This window comes from Protopterus annectens, chromosome 2.part1 (assembly GCF_019279795.1).
Source record: "Protopterus annectens isolate FY-2018-M chromosome 2.part1, PAN1.0, whole genome shotgun sequence".
Lineage (NCBI taxonomy): Eukaryota > Metazoa > Chordata > Ceratodontiformes > Protopteridae > Protopterus > Protopterus annectens.
In genome coordinates this window covers 1,254,071,313-1,254,085,773 of record NC_056729.1, presented here as the reverse complement: position 1 = coordinate 1,254,085,773, position 14,461 = coordinate 1,254,071,313, and the positions used below count along the sequence as shown (strand labels likewise).

The 14,461-nt window shown below is 35.3% G+C and overlaps 1 protein-coding gene across 1 annotated transcript in view; it reads right to left on the bottom strand.

Moving 5' to 3' along the window:
• The window catches only part of BLK (BLK proto-oncogene, Src family tyrosine kinase), a 961,491-nt gene that overhangs the window by 222,034 nt on the left and 724,996 nt on the right, over nt 1–14,461 (bottom strand). Inside the window, exons 9-10 of the mRNA XM_044062787.1 lie at nt 11,316–11,468; nt 9,155–9,334 (exon numbers count right to left, since the gene is read on the bottom strand). Coding sequence (XP_043918722.1) covers nt 9,155–9,334; nt 11,316–11,468 — 333 coding nt within the window. The remainder of the gene's footprint in view (nt 1–9,154; nt 9,335–11,315; nt 11,469–14,461) is intronic.

Below are 14,461 nucleotides of genomic sequence, written 5' to 3'. Positions count from 1 at the left end.
TGCTAATACAATTTGAAAGTGCACGTTTGGCTTATTCTAATTATCAAAAATGTTGTGTCTGTGTTTTATTTTTTTGAACTGGAGGTTTGAAAAGTTTTTCTTATGTTTTTTTTTTTTAATTACTGTCTTTTAAGTATCTTTAATCAAGAACAAAAATGAGTAAACTGAAAAACAATAAGAGCTGGCAGTCAAAGCAGCTATGTTTTTCTTTTTTCTTGGGGTATTCATGGGCCACCTTGATGTTCTTGATGGAAGGCAGCCACCTGAATCACCACACGTACACTCTGCCATTGACAGTGAAGGCTCTCCTTTCTATGTAGGTGGGGGGTGATAGTTAACAAACATGAAGTAAGATTACAAATTATAAAGATATGTGTATGTAACATTTCTCCCCGGGCCTCTGCTGAAAATTGGCTTAATTCCAAATTGGACTTTCCCAGTAAACAAATATTAAATAAATAAAATAATAAAGATTTATTCACATGTTCTTGATGACAAATACAGACAATAAAGAATAATCCTATTTAATTTTTTTAATCTTTCCTTTAATGAAACTACTTACGACTGATTAGTAAAAGCAGGCACTGATCAAATGCAGGTCATTGCAGGGAAAATGCTCTTTTCCCTAATACACAGTGACCTTCAAGATGAGTGCATAACAGGGTCTATGTTAAATGTCTGAACATCCAAAATGTCGAACATTACATGGTCGAGACCAAATGTTAAACATTTGGATGTTCGAACATAAAAAAAAAAAAAAAAAAAACACAGAAAAAAACACTTTAACAGTGTAGGCAGGGGGACAAGCCCCCTGCACCGCCCACACCCCCTACTTAAATATACCAACTCCGAGACCGCACTTCAGTGCAGAAAAGAGAAGTTCTCCCTATCTGCACCATACGGTGCCATTGAAAGTCTATCTTCAAGCACTCAGAAATTCTAACGTTTGGTCTCGACCATGTAAGATTCGAAATTTTGAGCGTTCAAAGATTTGAGAGGTACCCGCATAACATAAGGGGGGTAAATGAGACAAAGTCTATTGAGTGTAGATAGTGTGATCTTTGTAACTACAAAAACAAATTTTGAGCTTTGCTTCAAGCTCTGTGATGTCATTCAGAAAAGAAATTTGATAACAAAGGGCATTTGTCAGAAACTCTAGAGCTACGAGCATGTTTTTCTTGTATTGATTTGTTAGTATGTGTCATAGACCCCTTTTTGGTCTGTGAGATCAGGGTCTACTGTTGAGGATGGATAAGGATATCTAGATTATGCTGGTGAGCACTATTGTCATATAATGTTTTGTATATGACTCAGAGAATGATATAACTGATTTAGGTTCATGGTTTCATAGTAAATACTAGGCTAGCTGCCTTGTGGGTCATTTTAAGCTCAGTCAGTTTCCCTTAGATGTGAGAAGTAAACCCAGTACTTTGTGTCTGTGAGGTAAACACCTTAACCAAACAAATATCAGCTTTCTAAAAATAGGACACTGACTTGGAAACTAACAGTTTTCTCCTAAAATACATACATGGCAAATAGCATTTTCTAGTTAGTAATAATACAAACAAGGCATACAAGAGATTTTAGTGGAGAAAATTATCTGGAAAACAAAATGTTTGGTGGTATATGTCAACCAGTGAAAGGTATAAACTCAAATTTTACCTGGGATAAACAATACAGGTGACAGTAAGGGGAGAGGCTTTAAGTGATATCTCTAAATCATAAACAGGGTTTAACATTGAGAAAATAATCTTTATCCAGTGTTTTCAAAGGGGAGAGCGAGAGAGATGAGAAGATATTGTGTTCTTTGCTAAATAAGGTAATTTGTTAAATGACAGAGAAACAGGAGTACTAGCAGCTCTATCACCTTTTCTTTTATTTGAATGATTGACTGAGTTTGGCAGGTACACATTTTTGGATTCAACTTCTGTAGTGACTGTATGCAGTTGTAGTAAGCTGTTTAATGGTGAGCAGGGTTGTGAGAAGAAACTCATGAAAAATAGTTTGCTGCTAATAATTTTGTTTTGTTTTCCAGCTATTAATATAGTATATTCTTCCTTCTATATAGATATGTATATTGCTTTTGCATGCTTGTGTTCTTTAGAAAAACATACAGATAATTTATTTTTGCATGTGGAAAACAGGTGGGAGAGGATCCTGCTCTGCCACTTAAACAGTAAAGTAGCTCTACTCAAAAGCTGCTCCTGTGCCAGAGTGCTGAGGGTATGTGCACAGTGCGGAGATTCTATTTGTGGTAATGAGGTATCCCCAATATCCAGCCTTACAGAGTAACAGATGAATGAAGCAGTTTGGACAGCCTCAGGATTTCCTTTCATATATTATCCTCCTTATGTAAATGGGACATAAAAGCACCATGATACACTGCCTTCATATACCTTCCTGAGGATATGGTAAACTATGTCTTAAAGAGTGTTATAGATCGTTAATGCTGCAAGTTTTATTCCAAGAGCCTACAAATTTCAGGCAGGATTTTACATTGTCAGCTGACATGGACTGCTTAGGGGCATCTTTTCTAACATCATTCCCTTGCAAATTCTTGTGCAAGTTCATGCTAACTTCTCTGATACCTAACATTTTTTAAGTTCTATGAGACTGTAGCTCATGGTAATATTTTATTAAGCAAGGTACTAAAGTGCTTGCATATAGCTTGATGACATCTCTAAGCATAAACAAGATAGCTTTTAGGTTTGTTTGCAATTGCTTTTGTACTTTGAGTTTTAACAACAGTTACAAAAGCTGTTTGCACTCATAGAACAATGCAAGTAAATGTTCAGGCTGGTAGAGGAAATGGCCTCCATTGTCTTTATCTAGGTTATTACCTTTGTATCTGATGCATATAATACTGTGGCCAAGTGATTCAGCTCATACCCCCTAGTATAGTTATGCAGGGTGCCTGCCAATATTGCTCATGTTACACAATGCTGGCTTCATGTGCTTTCAGTTTAGGTTTTGCATACATAATGCATTTTGTTGGCACTGTATGTTTCAGAGTCAGATTATGGTGTAAAGATGGCTTAAACTAAAGGTTTGAGTCAATATTCATAATCTTATTGTACAGCCCGCAAGGATTTTATTATACTATACATATAATAGCACAATTTGAATAATGCCAATAGCTGGAGATGCCGATGGCATTGTGATTTTTGTATGATGTTGTAGGTAGGATGAATATGTCAGACATCAGTGCTAGTTTACAAAGGTAGCTGTGCAACGCTAAACATTTTTCTAATCAGACAGTTTTGATTGGTTGGTCAGATATGTTTTGTTGAATAGCATGCCATTTACGCTTAGTGTCTTCATTTTACTGAATTATAGTTTTACGTTGAACTTGCCAGCACATGTAGCATGGAGCTCCACACAACTTTTAACCAATACTGCTCCCCTTATGCAGTGTGTATGTGACTGTTATGCTTGATTGTTTATATGTGGACAAAGCCTGTTTGGAAGCCAAAACTGAATAGCTTCTGTAGAGGGTCTGACAGGTCCTGTTTCAGAATAGCCTGTAAGCAGCCCTATATGTTATCTGGCCCCATAGAAGCAGTGCTCTTGAACTTGGATAGTGCCTTGAGGACTTGTTCATGGGAAATTTGATGGCAGGTATAGATGCGGGCATGAGATCTGAGAATGTAGGATGGGAGAAGGGAGGGTGAAGTTAGAGCTAAATTTATCTGCTGGCAGACTGGTCATGTCCTCTTTGTCCAATCATGTTTTATCATTTACTATTAGCTATGCAGAGTGCTGGGCATTGTTTCTGAGGTTTCTATTACAGTTAAAGAAGGTTTTGTGAGTGTATTTTGTATTGACTGCAATTTTCACTTCATATTTGGATTTGCTTTATTATCTCAGGGCTTGGAGTTCACTGTTGAGGTCATCAAGAGCTTTTTTTTTCATCTTGAGAGATACATTTATGTCTACACGCAATGAGTTTTTTTTACTTTATTATGGAGCCTGTTTATATTTGAGTTTCACCGTAAGGGTTTATTTTTGCATTTGGTGTTGTATTTCCTGTGGAGGGGGAGAGATACATCTATGTAGATATTCATATATACATAGAATTTGGCAGTAAATAATTTTGCATCAGCAATGAGGTTTTTTAGTTGGAAGAAGATGTTGAATTTAGCCAGATAATCATTCCATTTCAGTAGATTAGCTTTGTCATAATCTCTGAATAATGAAGTATTGGAGGATGCTCCTGGCTTTAGCCTTAAGGTGAATGTAATTCATTTGTGGTCGAATTTGACCAGGGAGGAAGTTACAATTGGTAGGGAACAGACCTGTCTCACATTGGTGAGGACTAAGTCGAGGATTTTATAACCCCTGGATGGCATGTAGTCTAACTGGCCCATAGAATTTGTAGTGATGAAGTATATAAATCTCTGGATATACATATAAGAGGATGTATGCATTTCTTGTTTAAGGAAGGAGTAGTTGAAGTCCCCTAGGTGAATAGTATTTGACTTAATGCTTACAGACTCCATACTAGTAAAGCAGAAGTTATAAGCTGAGAGGGACACAGAGGGGTTCCTTTAGTTAACCATGATCTGAAAAGAGGCCATGTTAATGCTAAGTGGGACACAAAGAAGTTTTAAATTGTTATCTTGTCTAACTAGTCTGGAGTTGAAGTGTTTTTTATAAATATGGAGACACTGCCACCTTTAGTGCCTTCATCTAGAGAGATGGACCTTAACATGTGGTAGATGTTGAAACCCTGCACTGATGGGGTGCTATTAATAGTCTTAAACCAGATCTGCATAACAATGCATACATGGATCTATTCCATGGTAAGGAGTGCTTGTTGAGAGTGGAGTTTTATGCTCAGCTTCTATAATTGAGCAGCAATACCATTATTTTATTCTGATTCTGTTTTATTGTTTTGGAAACTTTTGAGGACTGATGCTGCCTAAACAAGGCATTATGAGGGTGGACAAAGTTTTCACCAGTATACCAAAGCCTTGGGAGGATAGGTACAGGCCATCCCTGGTAAAGCAGTTAGGACTGTCTACTATTTCAAGCCAGGCTGATTTATACTGGATCCCTTTTAAATGACACCAGAAGCTAAGCCAATTGTTGAAGTTAATAATCTTTTGTTCATATCGTGATATCATTTTTGGTGGCAGTAAAATGCTGTTCAAGATAGGGTCAAACCTGCATCAAACACATATTGCATGAGCTCCATCATGTCTCTTTTTATATGGTCCAGAGAGGTACACCTCAAGTCATTTATACCCATGTGTACTATGACCATTTCATATATGTAGTTGTGGGGTAAAGAACTGAGTGCTTGTGTGATGTGGTTAATGCTGGAACCTGACCATGACCTTTTCTCCGCATCCTAGTGAGTGATGCATTCTTCTTTCTCACAATAGAGTTACCTACAACTAGGATGTTAGATTTTGTGGAGGTTTGCCTTATGATTTGAATTGAGACAATGTGACTTTTTGATGTATGCTTGAAGGGAGGTGCTGCTTACATTTAGGAGGCCTTTGTGGTTTTGTTAGGTTATTTTTAAGAGCCTCAGTTTATCTAAGTCTATGTGTTTGGTCTGATCTGTGTGTAATAAGTTTAGTGTGTTGTTGTGTGGTACTGACATCCTGCTTGTTATTTGCCATGGCTTTATATGAGAGCTTTACCTCCAGTAACATTACATAACTGTATCTCTTACATGGTGTGTTAATTTGTTTAAGTAGTAGGTGGTCAAAAGTAAACATGAGACAACTGCTATATTCTCTTAGGATGCCCGTTTCAACCAAGCTTTCTATACAGATGGTTTACAATTGTAAATCCATGGTTTCAGGTGCTTACTTTTGTTTGTTTGTGTCTTTTGGCTTTTCCCGGTTAGGGGTCGCCACAGCGGAACTCCGGTCCGCTAATGATTGGTAGTTGATTTTTACATGCCGAGTTACCAGCCCTGATGCACAACCTTCAACGAAGGTACACCCATTCACGCATGTCTCCACGCAGAAGACGTTCTAGCTGTGAATCGAACCAGACAGCGGCTTACTGTGAGGAGACAACGCTACTGCAGCACCACCACCACGTACTAATATGGGCAAAAATATGATTACTGCCTATGAAGTATGGAGATGATTACCAGATGTGGTATCTGTTTTCTTTTGGAGATAGTGTTGGTCTCATCACATCTGCATACAGCTCGAAATCAAAGATACATTACTCCTTTTCCCACCATAAGCAAAAGAATAGTACTAATCCCAAGCAGCTTCCGGAAAGTAGTATGAACCTAGATGTTGCTGGACTCAGTACACTTGCTATAAACTCTTCTTAGCAGATACCCTGGATAGAACCTACAGCAGCTGGATGCAACAGAAAGCAAAGCTGCACAAAAGACCTGAAGGAGTTCTCACCAAAACCGCAACCATCATAGTTAGTGAACTCCAATACACACTGCCCATTCAGAGATCAGCAGGATCAATGCCCCTCTGCTCCTTCTCTCACTAGGAGCAAAGCAAGAGCATAACTCACAAGTTGGCTCTTATGAAACAATTCCTGAGGCTTTTCAGTGATTGGTAATCTCCTGGAAGGACTAGGAAATAATGTCCATCTGCTCCTTCTCTCGCCATAAGCAAAAACAGAGCACTAATCCCAAGCTGATTCCTGAGAAGCACTTCTGTGGCTCTCCAGTGACTGGTACCCTAGTCTAGTCCTACACAATACAGGTTTTAAAAGTAATGTGAAAAGGGGATTAATACTCTGAAAAATAATGTTCAGGAAGAAGAATGAGATTTAAGGGATGGCAACATATTCACCACTTGTATGCAGCTGTTACCATTCATGCATGGCTCAGCTGGGAAATTTGGAAGATAATGCTGATTGGTTAGAACCAGTCCTAAAAAATGTTATCCAACTGATTTTGGAAATTATAGTGTATTTGTCTGATTCCATATACCTGAAAGATTCTTTTCAGGACTATTCAGTGCAGATTTCAACCATATTTGGAATGTGAATTGTCAGAAGTGCAAATTAGCATCAGGAAATAACAAATAACCAAAGACATCTTAGCAAATTTGTAAAAAACACCAAAGTCAAACTAGATGAAAGGCAAAAAAGCTAAGCCTCCACAGCTATAAGCCATGATTCCAGCAGCTGATGCAAAATCACTTTATTTACAAAATAAACCACAGTTAGTGCTTTCATTTAAAACTAGGTTAAACATCATCAGACATTTAAAAATTTGACATCACATCCTTTTATACTGCCACTTCTTCGTTCATTGGACCCATATTGTGATTGACATACATATGTAATACCCTATTGTTATTTATAAGTACAGCAATGACTATATTAAAATCTCCACTAAACACGTACACAAAAATTACACTGAAAAATGCCTGTTATATGTATATATATATATATATATATATATATATATATATATATATATATATATATATATATATCATACATAATATAAATGTTATATCTACCATATAAATAAAGATATAAAAATATAAAAGGCATATTTCAGTGTAATTTTTGTGTACATTTTTAGTGGAGATTTTAATATATTCATTGCTGTATTTATAAATAACAATAGGGCATTACATATCACAATATGGGTCCAATGAATGAAGAAGTGGCAGTATAAAAGGATGTCTTATAATATTTTTAAATGTCTGATGAAGTTTAACCTAGTTTTAAACGAAAGCACTAACCATGTTTTATTTTGTATATAAAGTGATTTTTGCATCAACTGCTGGAAATGTGTCTTACAGCTGTGGAGGCTTAGCTTTTTTGTCTACATCATAGCAAATGTAAGATGAATCAGAATATCAAAAGGATAAGTACATTTATTTCATTGAGTATCACAAGGTGTTTGCTGCAGAAACAATGAACAACTTGGATCACACTGAAAAGTATAAGTATGCAAGCACATTTGATGATTCTTATGCACAATTTTATATCAATGAAGAAGCAATAGACTGAGCTGAGCCAGCAGCGACCTTAGGTCAGCTGGTGCCCTAGGCAAAAGGGCTCCACGGCGCCCCCCCCCCACACCACCCAGGTACCCCCATCCTGGTCTACCTACACCAAATAAATACTGGAAAAGCACCCCTGCTACAGTGGGGCCCTAGGCGGCCACCTAGTTGACCCATGCCTAAGGCCAGCTATGAGCTGAGCAGTAAGAAATGGACCCTGAGATTCAGGAAGGATTACTGTGAGTGGTAAGCCCTAAAATAACATAGTTAGATTTCCAAGTCCTGTAATCAAAATGTGAGGCTTTAACTTTAAAGTTAGAGTCAAGACTTGGATGGAATATGATTCTATGTTTTATTAAAATATTTATTCTGAAGTACAAACAAATGAGTACACGAGATGATTACATACTAATGATAACTAAATGTAGTATTACTTCACTTGAACCATGCTTTATATATATATATATATATATATATATATATATATATATGCCTTGGTTATATTTAGTAAACTCTGTTTCAGCTACAGCTAGTTCTAGAGAGAAGGAAAACTTAACAACAGTAATAATTCAACTATGTATGATTTTACAGCTATAATAAAGGATTATGCTGTCATCCTACAGAAAAAAACAAACAGGATCAGACAGGTATAGTGGTTCATTAATGACCAGAGGAATAAGTACTGAGTGAAGAATGATGTCCTGTAAAACACGGGATATAAAGGAAGATAATACAAGAAGAAGAGGAAGCAGTAACAAACTACTTGTGGTTAGATAATCAAGACGTTATGTGAAAATATCAAGGGCTTAGTCATCAGAAACACAAATATGTGATTTAAATAACTTTTGGAATCAAGTCATTTGTAAAGAAAAGAAAAAAAAAACAGCCATTAGGTAAGCTTTTCTTCATGTCAACTTTCTAAATATTAAATTTTAGAATTGCCTTGTGGCACTGTATCTTTTTATAAAGGCATGATGGTCAATAAATAATAACCTCATTGGTATATTAAAAAAGTGCTATTTAAAAGAGGTTTGAGAAAAGAACCCAGAATATTCTACATGTCTGTTTAAAATAAATAATAAAAAGAAAGTTGATTCAAACAAGTAATAGAATATAAATGAAAGACAAAATACTAAATTAAACGCAAAAGCAGAGTTTATATAATCAGGCTTACTTTTAATTATACTAAGTTGTTTTACCTTTTTCCATATACTCAGTGACAATGTATACTGGATTCTTGGTGACAACTGCATACAACTGAACAAGTTTGTTGTGTTGCAATGACTTCATCAAGTTAGCTTCTGCCAGGAAAGCATCTGGCTCCATGCTGCCATCCTTCAATGTCTTAACTGCTACCTTTGTGCTGTTCTTATAGTACCCTAAAAACAATAGAAACATTACATTAAATAAGAAAAGCTGTCAAGTAAATGTTTATTGGCATTGGTACCTGAATATATAAAAAAGTAAAGTAAAAATAAATAAGAATTTGCCACAAACACTATTCACACAAACAGGTATAAAGAAAAAGGCACCAGTATTATCTGGAAAACATAGATTGATAGACATATAGATAGACAGATAGATAGATAGATAGATAGATAGATAGATAGATAGATAGATAGATAGATAGATAGATATACAGATATTTTAAGGAATGGCTTCAGTGATCAGTGAACAGACAGATGTAATGCCATTGTGTAGACAGTCAAATATTTGGACAACTAGTTGCACTGAAAACACTACATCTATTCAGAAATATTATTTTTAGATGAATGGGCGATCTAATTGATTTAAGACAAAGCACATGGATAATTCCTCATATGGCTTATGATGTAGATCTAAATTTATGTTGAAGCTTAAAACTGTGCAGATTTATGGGTGCCATCTGTGATCCTGTTCAGGTTTTTTTTATCTCAAATAAATTACTTGTTTGTAATTTCTTTAAAGAAATTCCTTCATGTGTCTTGCAGTGATTGTCACTTAATGAGTAGCAACATTACTCCAAGTGTCAGGAGTGCATTATGTATAGGTAAGATCTGTGGATAATAGCTTAAAAGACAGATTTTAAAGTACATCACCTCAAAACATCAAATTACAGTGATCGGGTACTTTGTTTGATTCCTGAAAATTATTACCTTAAATCAACATTTGTATAAGTGGGTGTGTTTTCTGCTTTTATAATTTCTGGATTTTTTTGTCTGTTTTATTAATTTTGAAACCTCACAGACCTTCAAAACTAATATTTTGTGCTAACATGTGTAGTTAATGCTGAGGATGTCGAGCCTATGGAATGGTAGAATGTGAACGTAAATGCCTAGATAAAAGCACAGAGTTGAAGACAATGATCTCACTTTTAATCTAATAAAAGATTGACAACAGATGAAAGAAAAGTCAGAATGAAGGCAGGAATTAGAAGATCTGAAAACAGGTTGAAAGAAAGGCTTCCTTTCTGATTAGTAATGCTCATAGTGATTCAGAAGTACAAGGAGATGCCGTAGTAGCCTTAAGGTGATATGAGATAAAGAATATTGGTTCCCTACAGAACTTTCTGCATCTTTCTTTCATGCAGCAAACATTCACTTCCCCACTAAGTCCTGTCCAACTATTGTACTAACAGCAGAATTTTCAAGTGTTACTCTGCTTAAGGTAAAGAATATAATGGTACATAGCAACAATCTATACCAAATAAACTGTGGAGATTTTTATCTTACTCTGCATGTCCGCATTTTTTAGAGTTTTTCTACTTACACAGAGTAGCACACATAAAGGCACTGAATCCTTGGTTCAGACTAGATTATGTAAGACCACACATGAAGACGTGCAGAAGGAGTATAGAGATAATGCTCAATGGGGCCGGTAACTGGAGGTAAAACAATCCGCAAATGTTTCTTAAAAGTTTTAAGTAGTCCTTGAATAAATCCTTAAATAAATAAATAAATTAGAGGATTTATTTAAGGACTACTTAAAACTTTTAAGAAACATTTGCGGATTGTTTTACCTCCAGTTACCGGCCCCATTGAGCAGTTTCAGTTACTTGGTTTCGTTGTGGATTTCTGGTTTTAGTATAGAGATAATAAATTCTGTAATCATGGTTGCCTAGGAGATACTGATATAAATAAATGTGTTACACTTATGGAGAGGGAGAAGAATGTTATTTTTTCAATACAGAGATAATCAAAAGAAATTTTGATTTTCCAAAATGGATCACAGGATATGTTGGGAATAATGAGCATGAAGTATTTAACCTAAGCCTTCTACATGAATTTACTTTTGTAGCATGTTGCTTACCATTCTGCACTACGTGTCAGACTTTGTTTTTCAATATAAGGGAAAACTGGAAAGTTACATCTAAATACTTACCCATCCAAACCTCACCAAACTGGCCAGCTCCAAGTTTCTTCACTAATTTTAATGACTCACGTGGGATTTCCCACTCATCATCTGCCCATGGTGTTTGGTGAGTACTGCAAACACAAGGCTTTGTCAATCTTTGACATAATCCATCTGAAGTGCCTAGAAGAAAAAAATAAACCTTCATAACTTACAAATCTGTCTAGTAATCTTCATGTTTAATACAAACAAGTGGATTCTATAAACTGTTTCTAGTTAAAAAAAAATAAATATATATATATATATATATATATATATATATATATATATATATATACACACCTATCTACACATACACATATATATATATATATATATATATATATATATATATATATATGTGTGTATGTGTAGTTATATATAGTTATATATTGTTATATATAAAGATATAGACAGATATCGATATACAAGACAGAAACAGATTAGGTACACATTTCTTAATGTGAAGCAAAAAAAGGCTTTACAATGACAGGTGGGGTTGCAGAAAGTAAATGTACACTGCAGATTTGCACAACAGTAATCTTGCTGTCTAAGCCCTCCAGATGACATAGCCATTTAATCTCTTTGTTCATATTTAATAAAGTGAGCAGCAGAAGTAAACAGTTCACACTCAGAATCGATGTTATCACAGATGCCGCATGAAATGAAGAATTTTAAACTGTTTTAAATGTCCCTGAAATTGAGAAAGGGAAGAAGAAATATAAAAAATATAAGGAAAGTAGCTTTTCTAAAGGCTCATCCTCCTGAGGATAAACAATTCTTTTTGTAAAGTTGTGGGATCTTCAATATGTGCTATGGTTCCTTCTTTTCCTCATTTGATCATGAAAAGCTTCTGATAAATAAGAGCTGCCCATCCCTCTGCTATAAAAGACTCCTTAATATGTTCTGGTGTTATCCCTGATCCATTTTCCAGAGGTAATATGTCCAGTATACCAGGCCCTAGTCAGGCAATACTTTCAGTAGTGTGTGCAGTTCATCAAGTCATGCAGGAAAAGGGATATAATGTTTCTGGAATATGTCCAAACAAAAGCTATGAGAAAAGGGTGCATGAGGTAGAGGAAAAAGATGTCACCAGACACTGGTGAAATGGAGCTCTTCCCACCTCAGAGCAGAAGAACCAGGATAGCATAATAATGATACACAAGATCATATTATGAGAATATAAATGGATTTGCTTAACATGAAAGATGAAGGAAGTCACAAGCAGCAGTTAATCCTTGGACATACAAAAACACTTATTTACAGAAACGACTTTGGACCTAAGAAATGAACTAGAAGAATGGGTGGTGAAGACGCAATATAAAAAGATATTCAAAACCACTTACCAGAGATGCAGAAGAGGTAAAGAGAAAGAAAGGAAAGAGAGTTAGACTGGTATATGCATACAGAGGCAGACTAGATAGGCTTACTGTCTCCTTCTATTATCAAGGAACTATAAAATGTAACTGTGGATATTTGCTTGCACTCTTGCAGTACATGTTTATGTAATTACTCACATCAATGAACAGTTGTGTATAACTTTTCTTTTACTTAAGCATTTTTTTATCTGTAAATGATCTTGACCAATTGGCACACTCCTCCCTTTTCCTGTAAGATCACAGCTCATTTACCATTCTAACTTACAGCGACTTATAGCACAACTGAAGTCAGAATATTTTAATATAGCTGCCTTTGTTTTTAATTTTGTAAGCATGTCAAAACTTTTCCTATTCATGAATTCTCTCCCATGCTTTACTTTGCTCTGCTGCATTTCTAAAAAGCAAAGTTACCTCAGATAACTGATACTATTTTCTGAACCACAAACACAAAGTAAAATATCTCTAAATCATTTAATTCTGATTTTTCAAATTAATAATATGAATCTTTACCTGCTTCATGAGAGTGACCATACTATTCATCACTTTGTTTGCTGTATGCTTATTATAAAAGTCTCTCTAGTTACTTAATTTCTTGTTCACTTCTACTTTTGAAAGCTAGTTGTACTTTCCTTATATCCTGTATTAGTGAGGTATATTTTACTTGTTGAATAGGATAGTGTGGTGGCAGGCTATCCAAGCATGTAGATTGATCATCACAGTCTTGTAAGCAAGATATGATAATTTTAGTTAACACAGTATATGAGATGGATCTTCAGTTTGTGATTCCCCTTAACTAACAAGTCAAATTACCCATGAGTTAACTAAACTTGTCAGTGTTAATATTTTAATATTAGAAAGATGATCTGCTACGTTTTGTATTGTCACACAGATTTGGACACAGTGATTGTACTTGATGCCTTTAGTGTGTTAGTAGAATGCCCACTGCTTTCATTTCAATGCCTTCCAGCCCCATGTCTACTTTAAATCCAACATTTCACTTATTAACTCTGAACTTAATTTTCTATTCAGAATGAGTGTCTTGTTGCACTGCCTCTTCATTCTCTGATTTCACAGCACCTGACCTTTCCATTTTGACAATGCACAGAAATAGCTGATTTTCTAGGTTTGACTCAATAGTGACATTATTTTAATTATGCTTATTTTGTTTTCTTTTGCACATCTTTAAGAAATTATTTCTTCCTACCATAGCTTCTACAAAACTGTTTAAGCACTGGATACTTCTTTATCTCATACTTATAGCCATATTTGTATATGATAATGATATTTTCCTTTCTAACTTTATCCTATTTTAACACTGTTTCCCTCCACCACAAGTCCAGTTACTGCTTCCTCTGCTTACCTTTTTATCCTTTTAGCCATATCTACAAAAATGTAGTCCTCCCTGACCAACTGCCATTCTTCTGTCCTTCCAAATATGTGTCTTCTACCCTACATAAAACAATCCAAGATGCACAAATATTCTGATCTACAAGATTGTTTCATCTAAGGATAAATAAGGCAATACAGTTTTTTATATGTATGTTTATCCCATAATGCACTTGCATTAGTAGCTGCTGCTTAGTACTGAAAGCAAATGTATGTCAAGTCCTACAGAATTATCCATTCTGAATTCTCTATTTGGAATGTATGCAGCATTAGGATGTAGTCGGTAGAATCAACTTATCTAAATAAATTGAACTCCTATCTGAGTAGTAATTTCATCTTAGGCAGATTTAATTATAATATCTCTTCCAGATA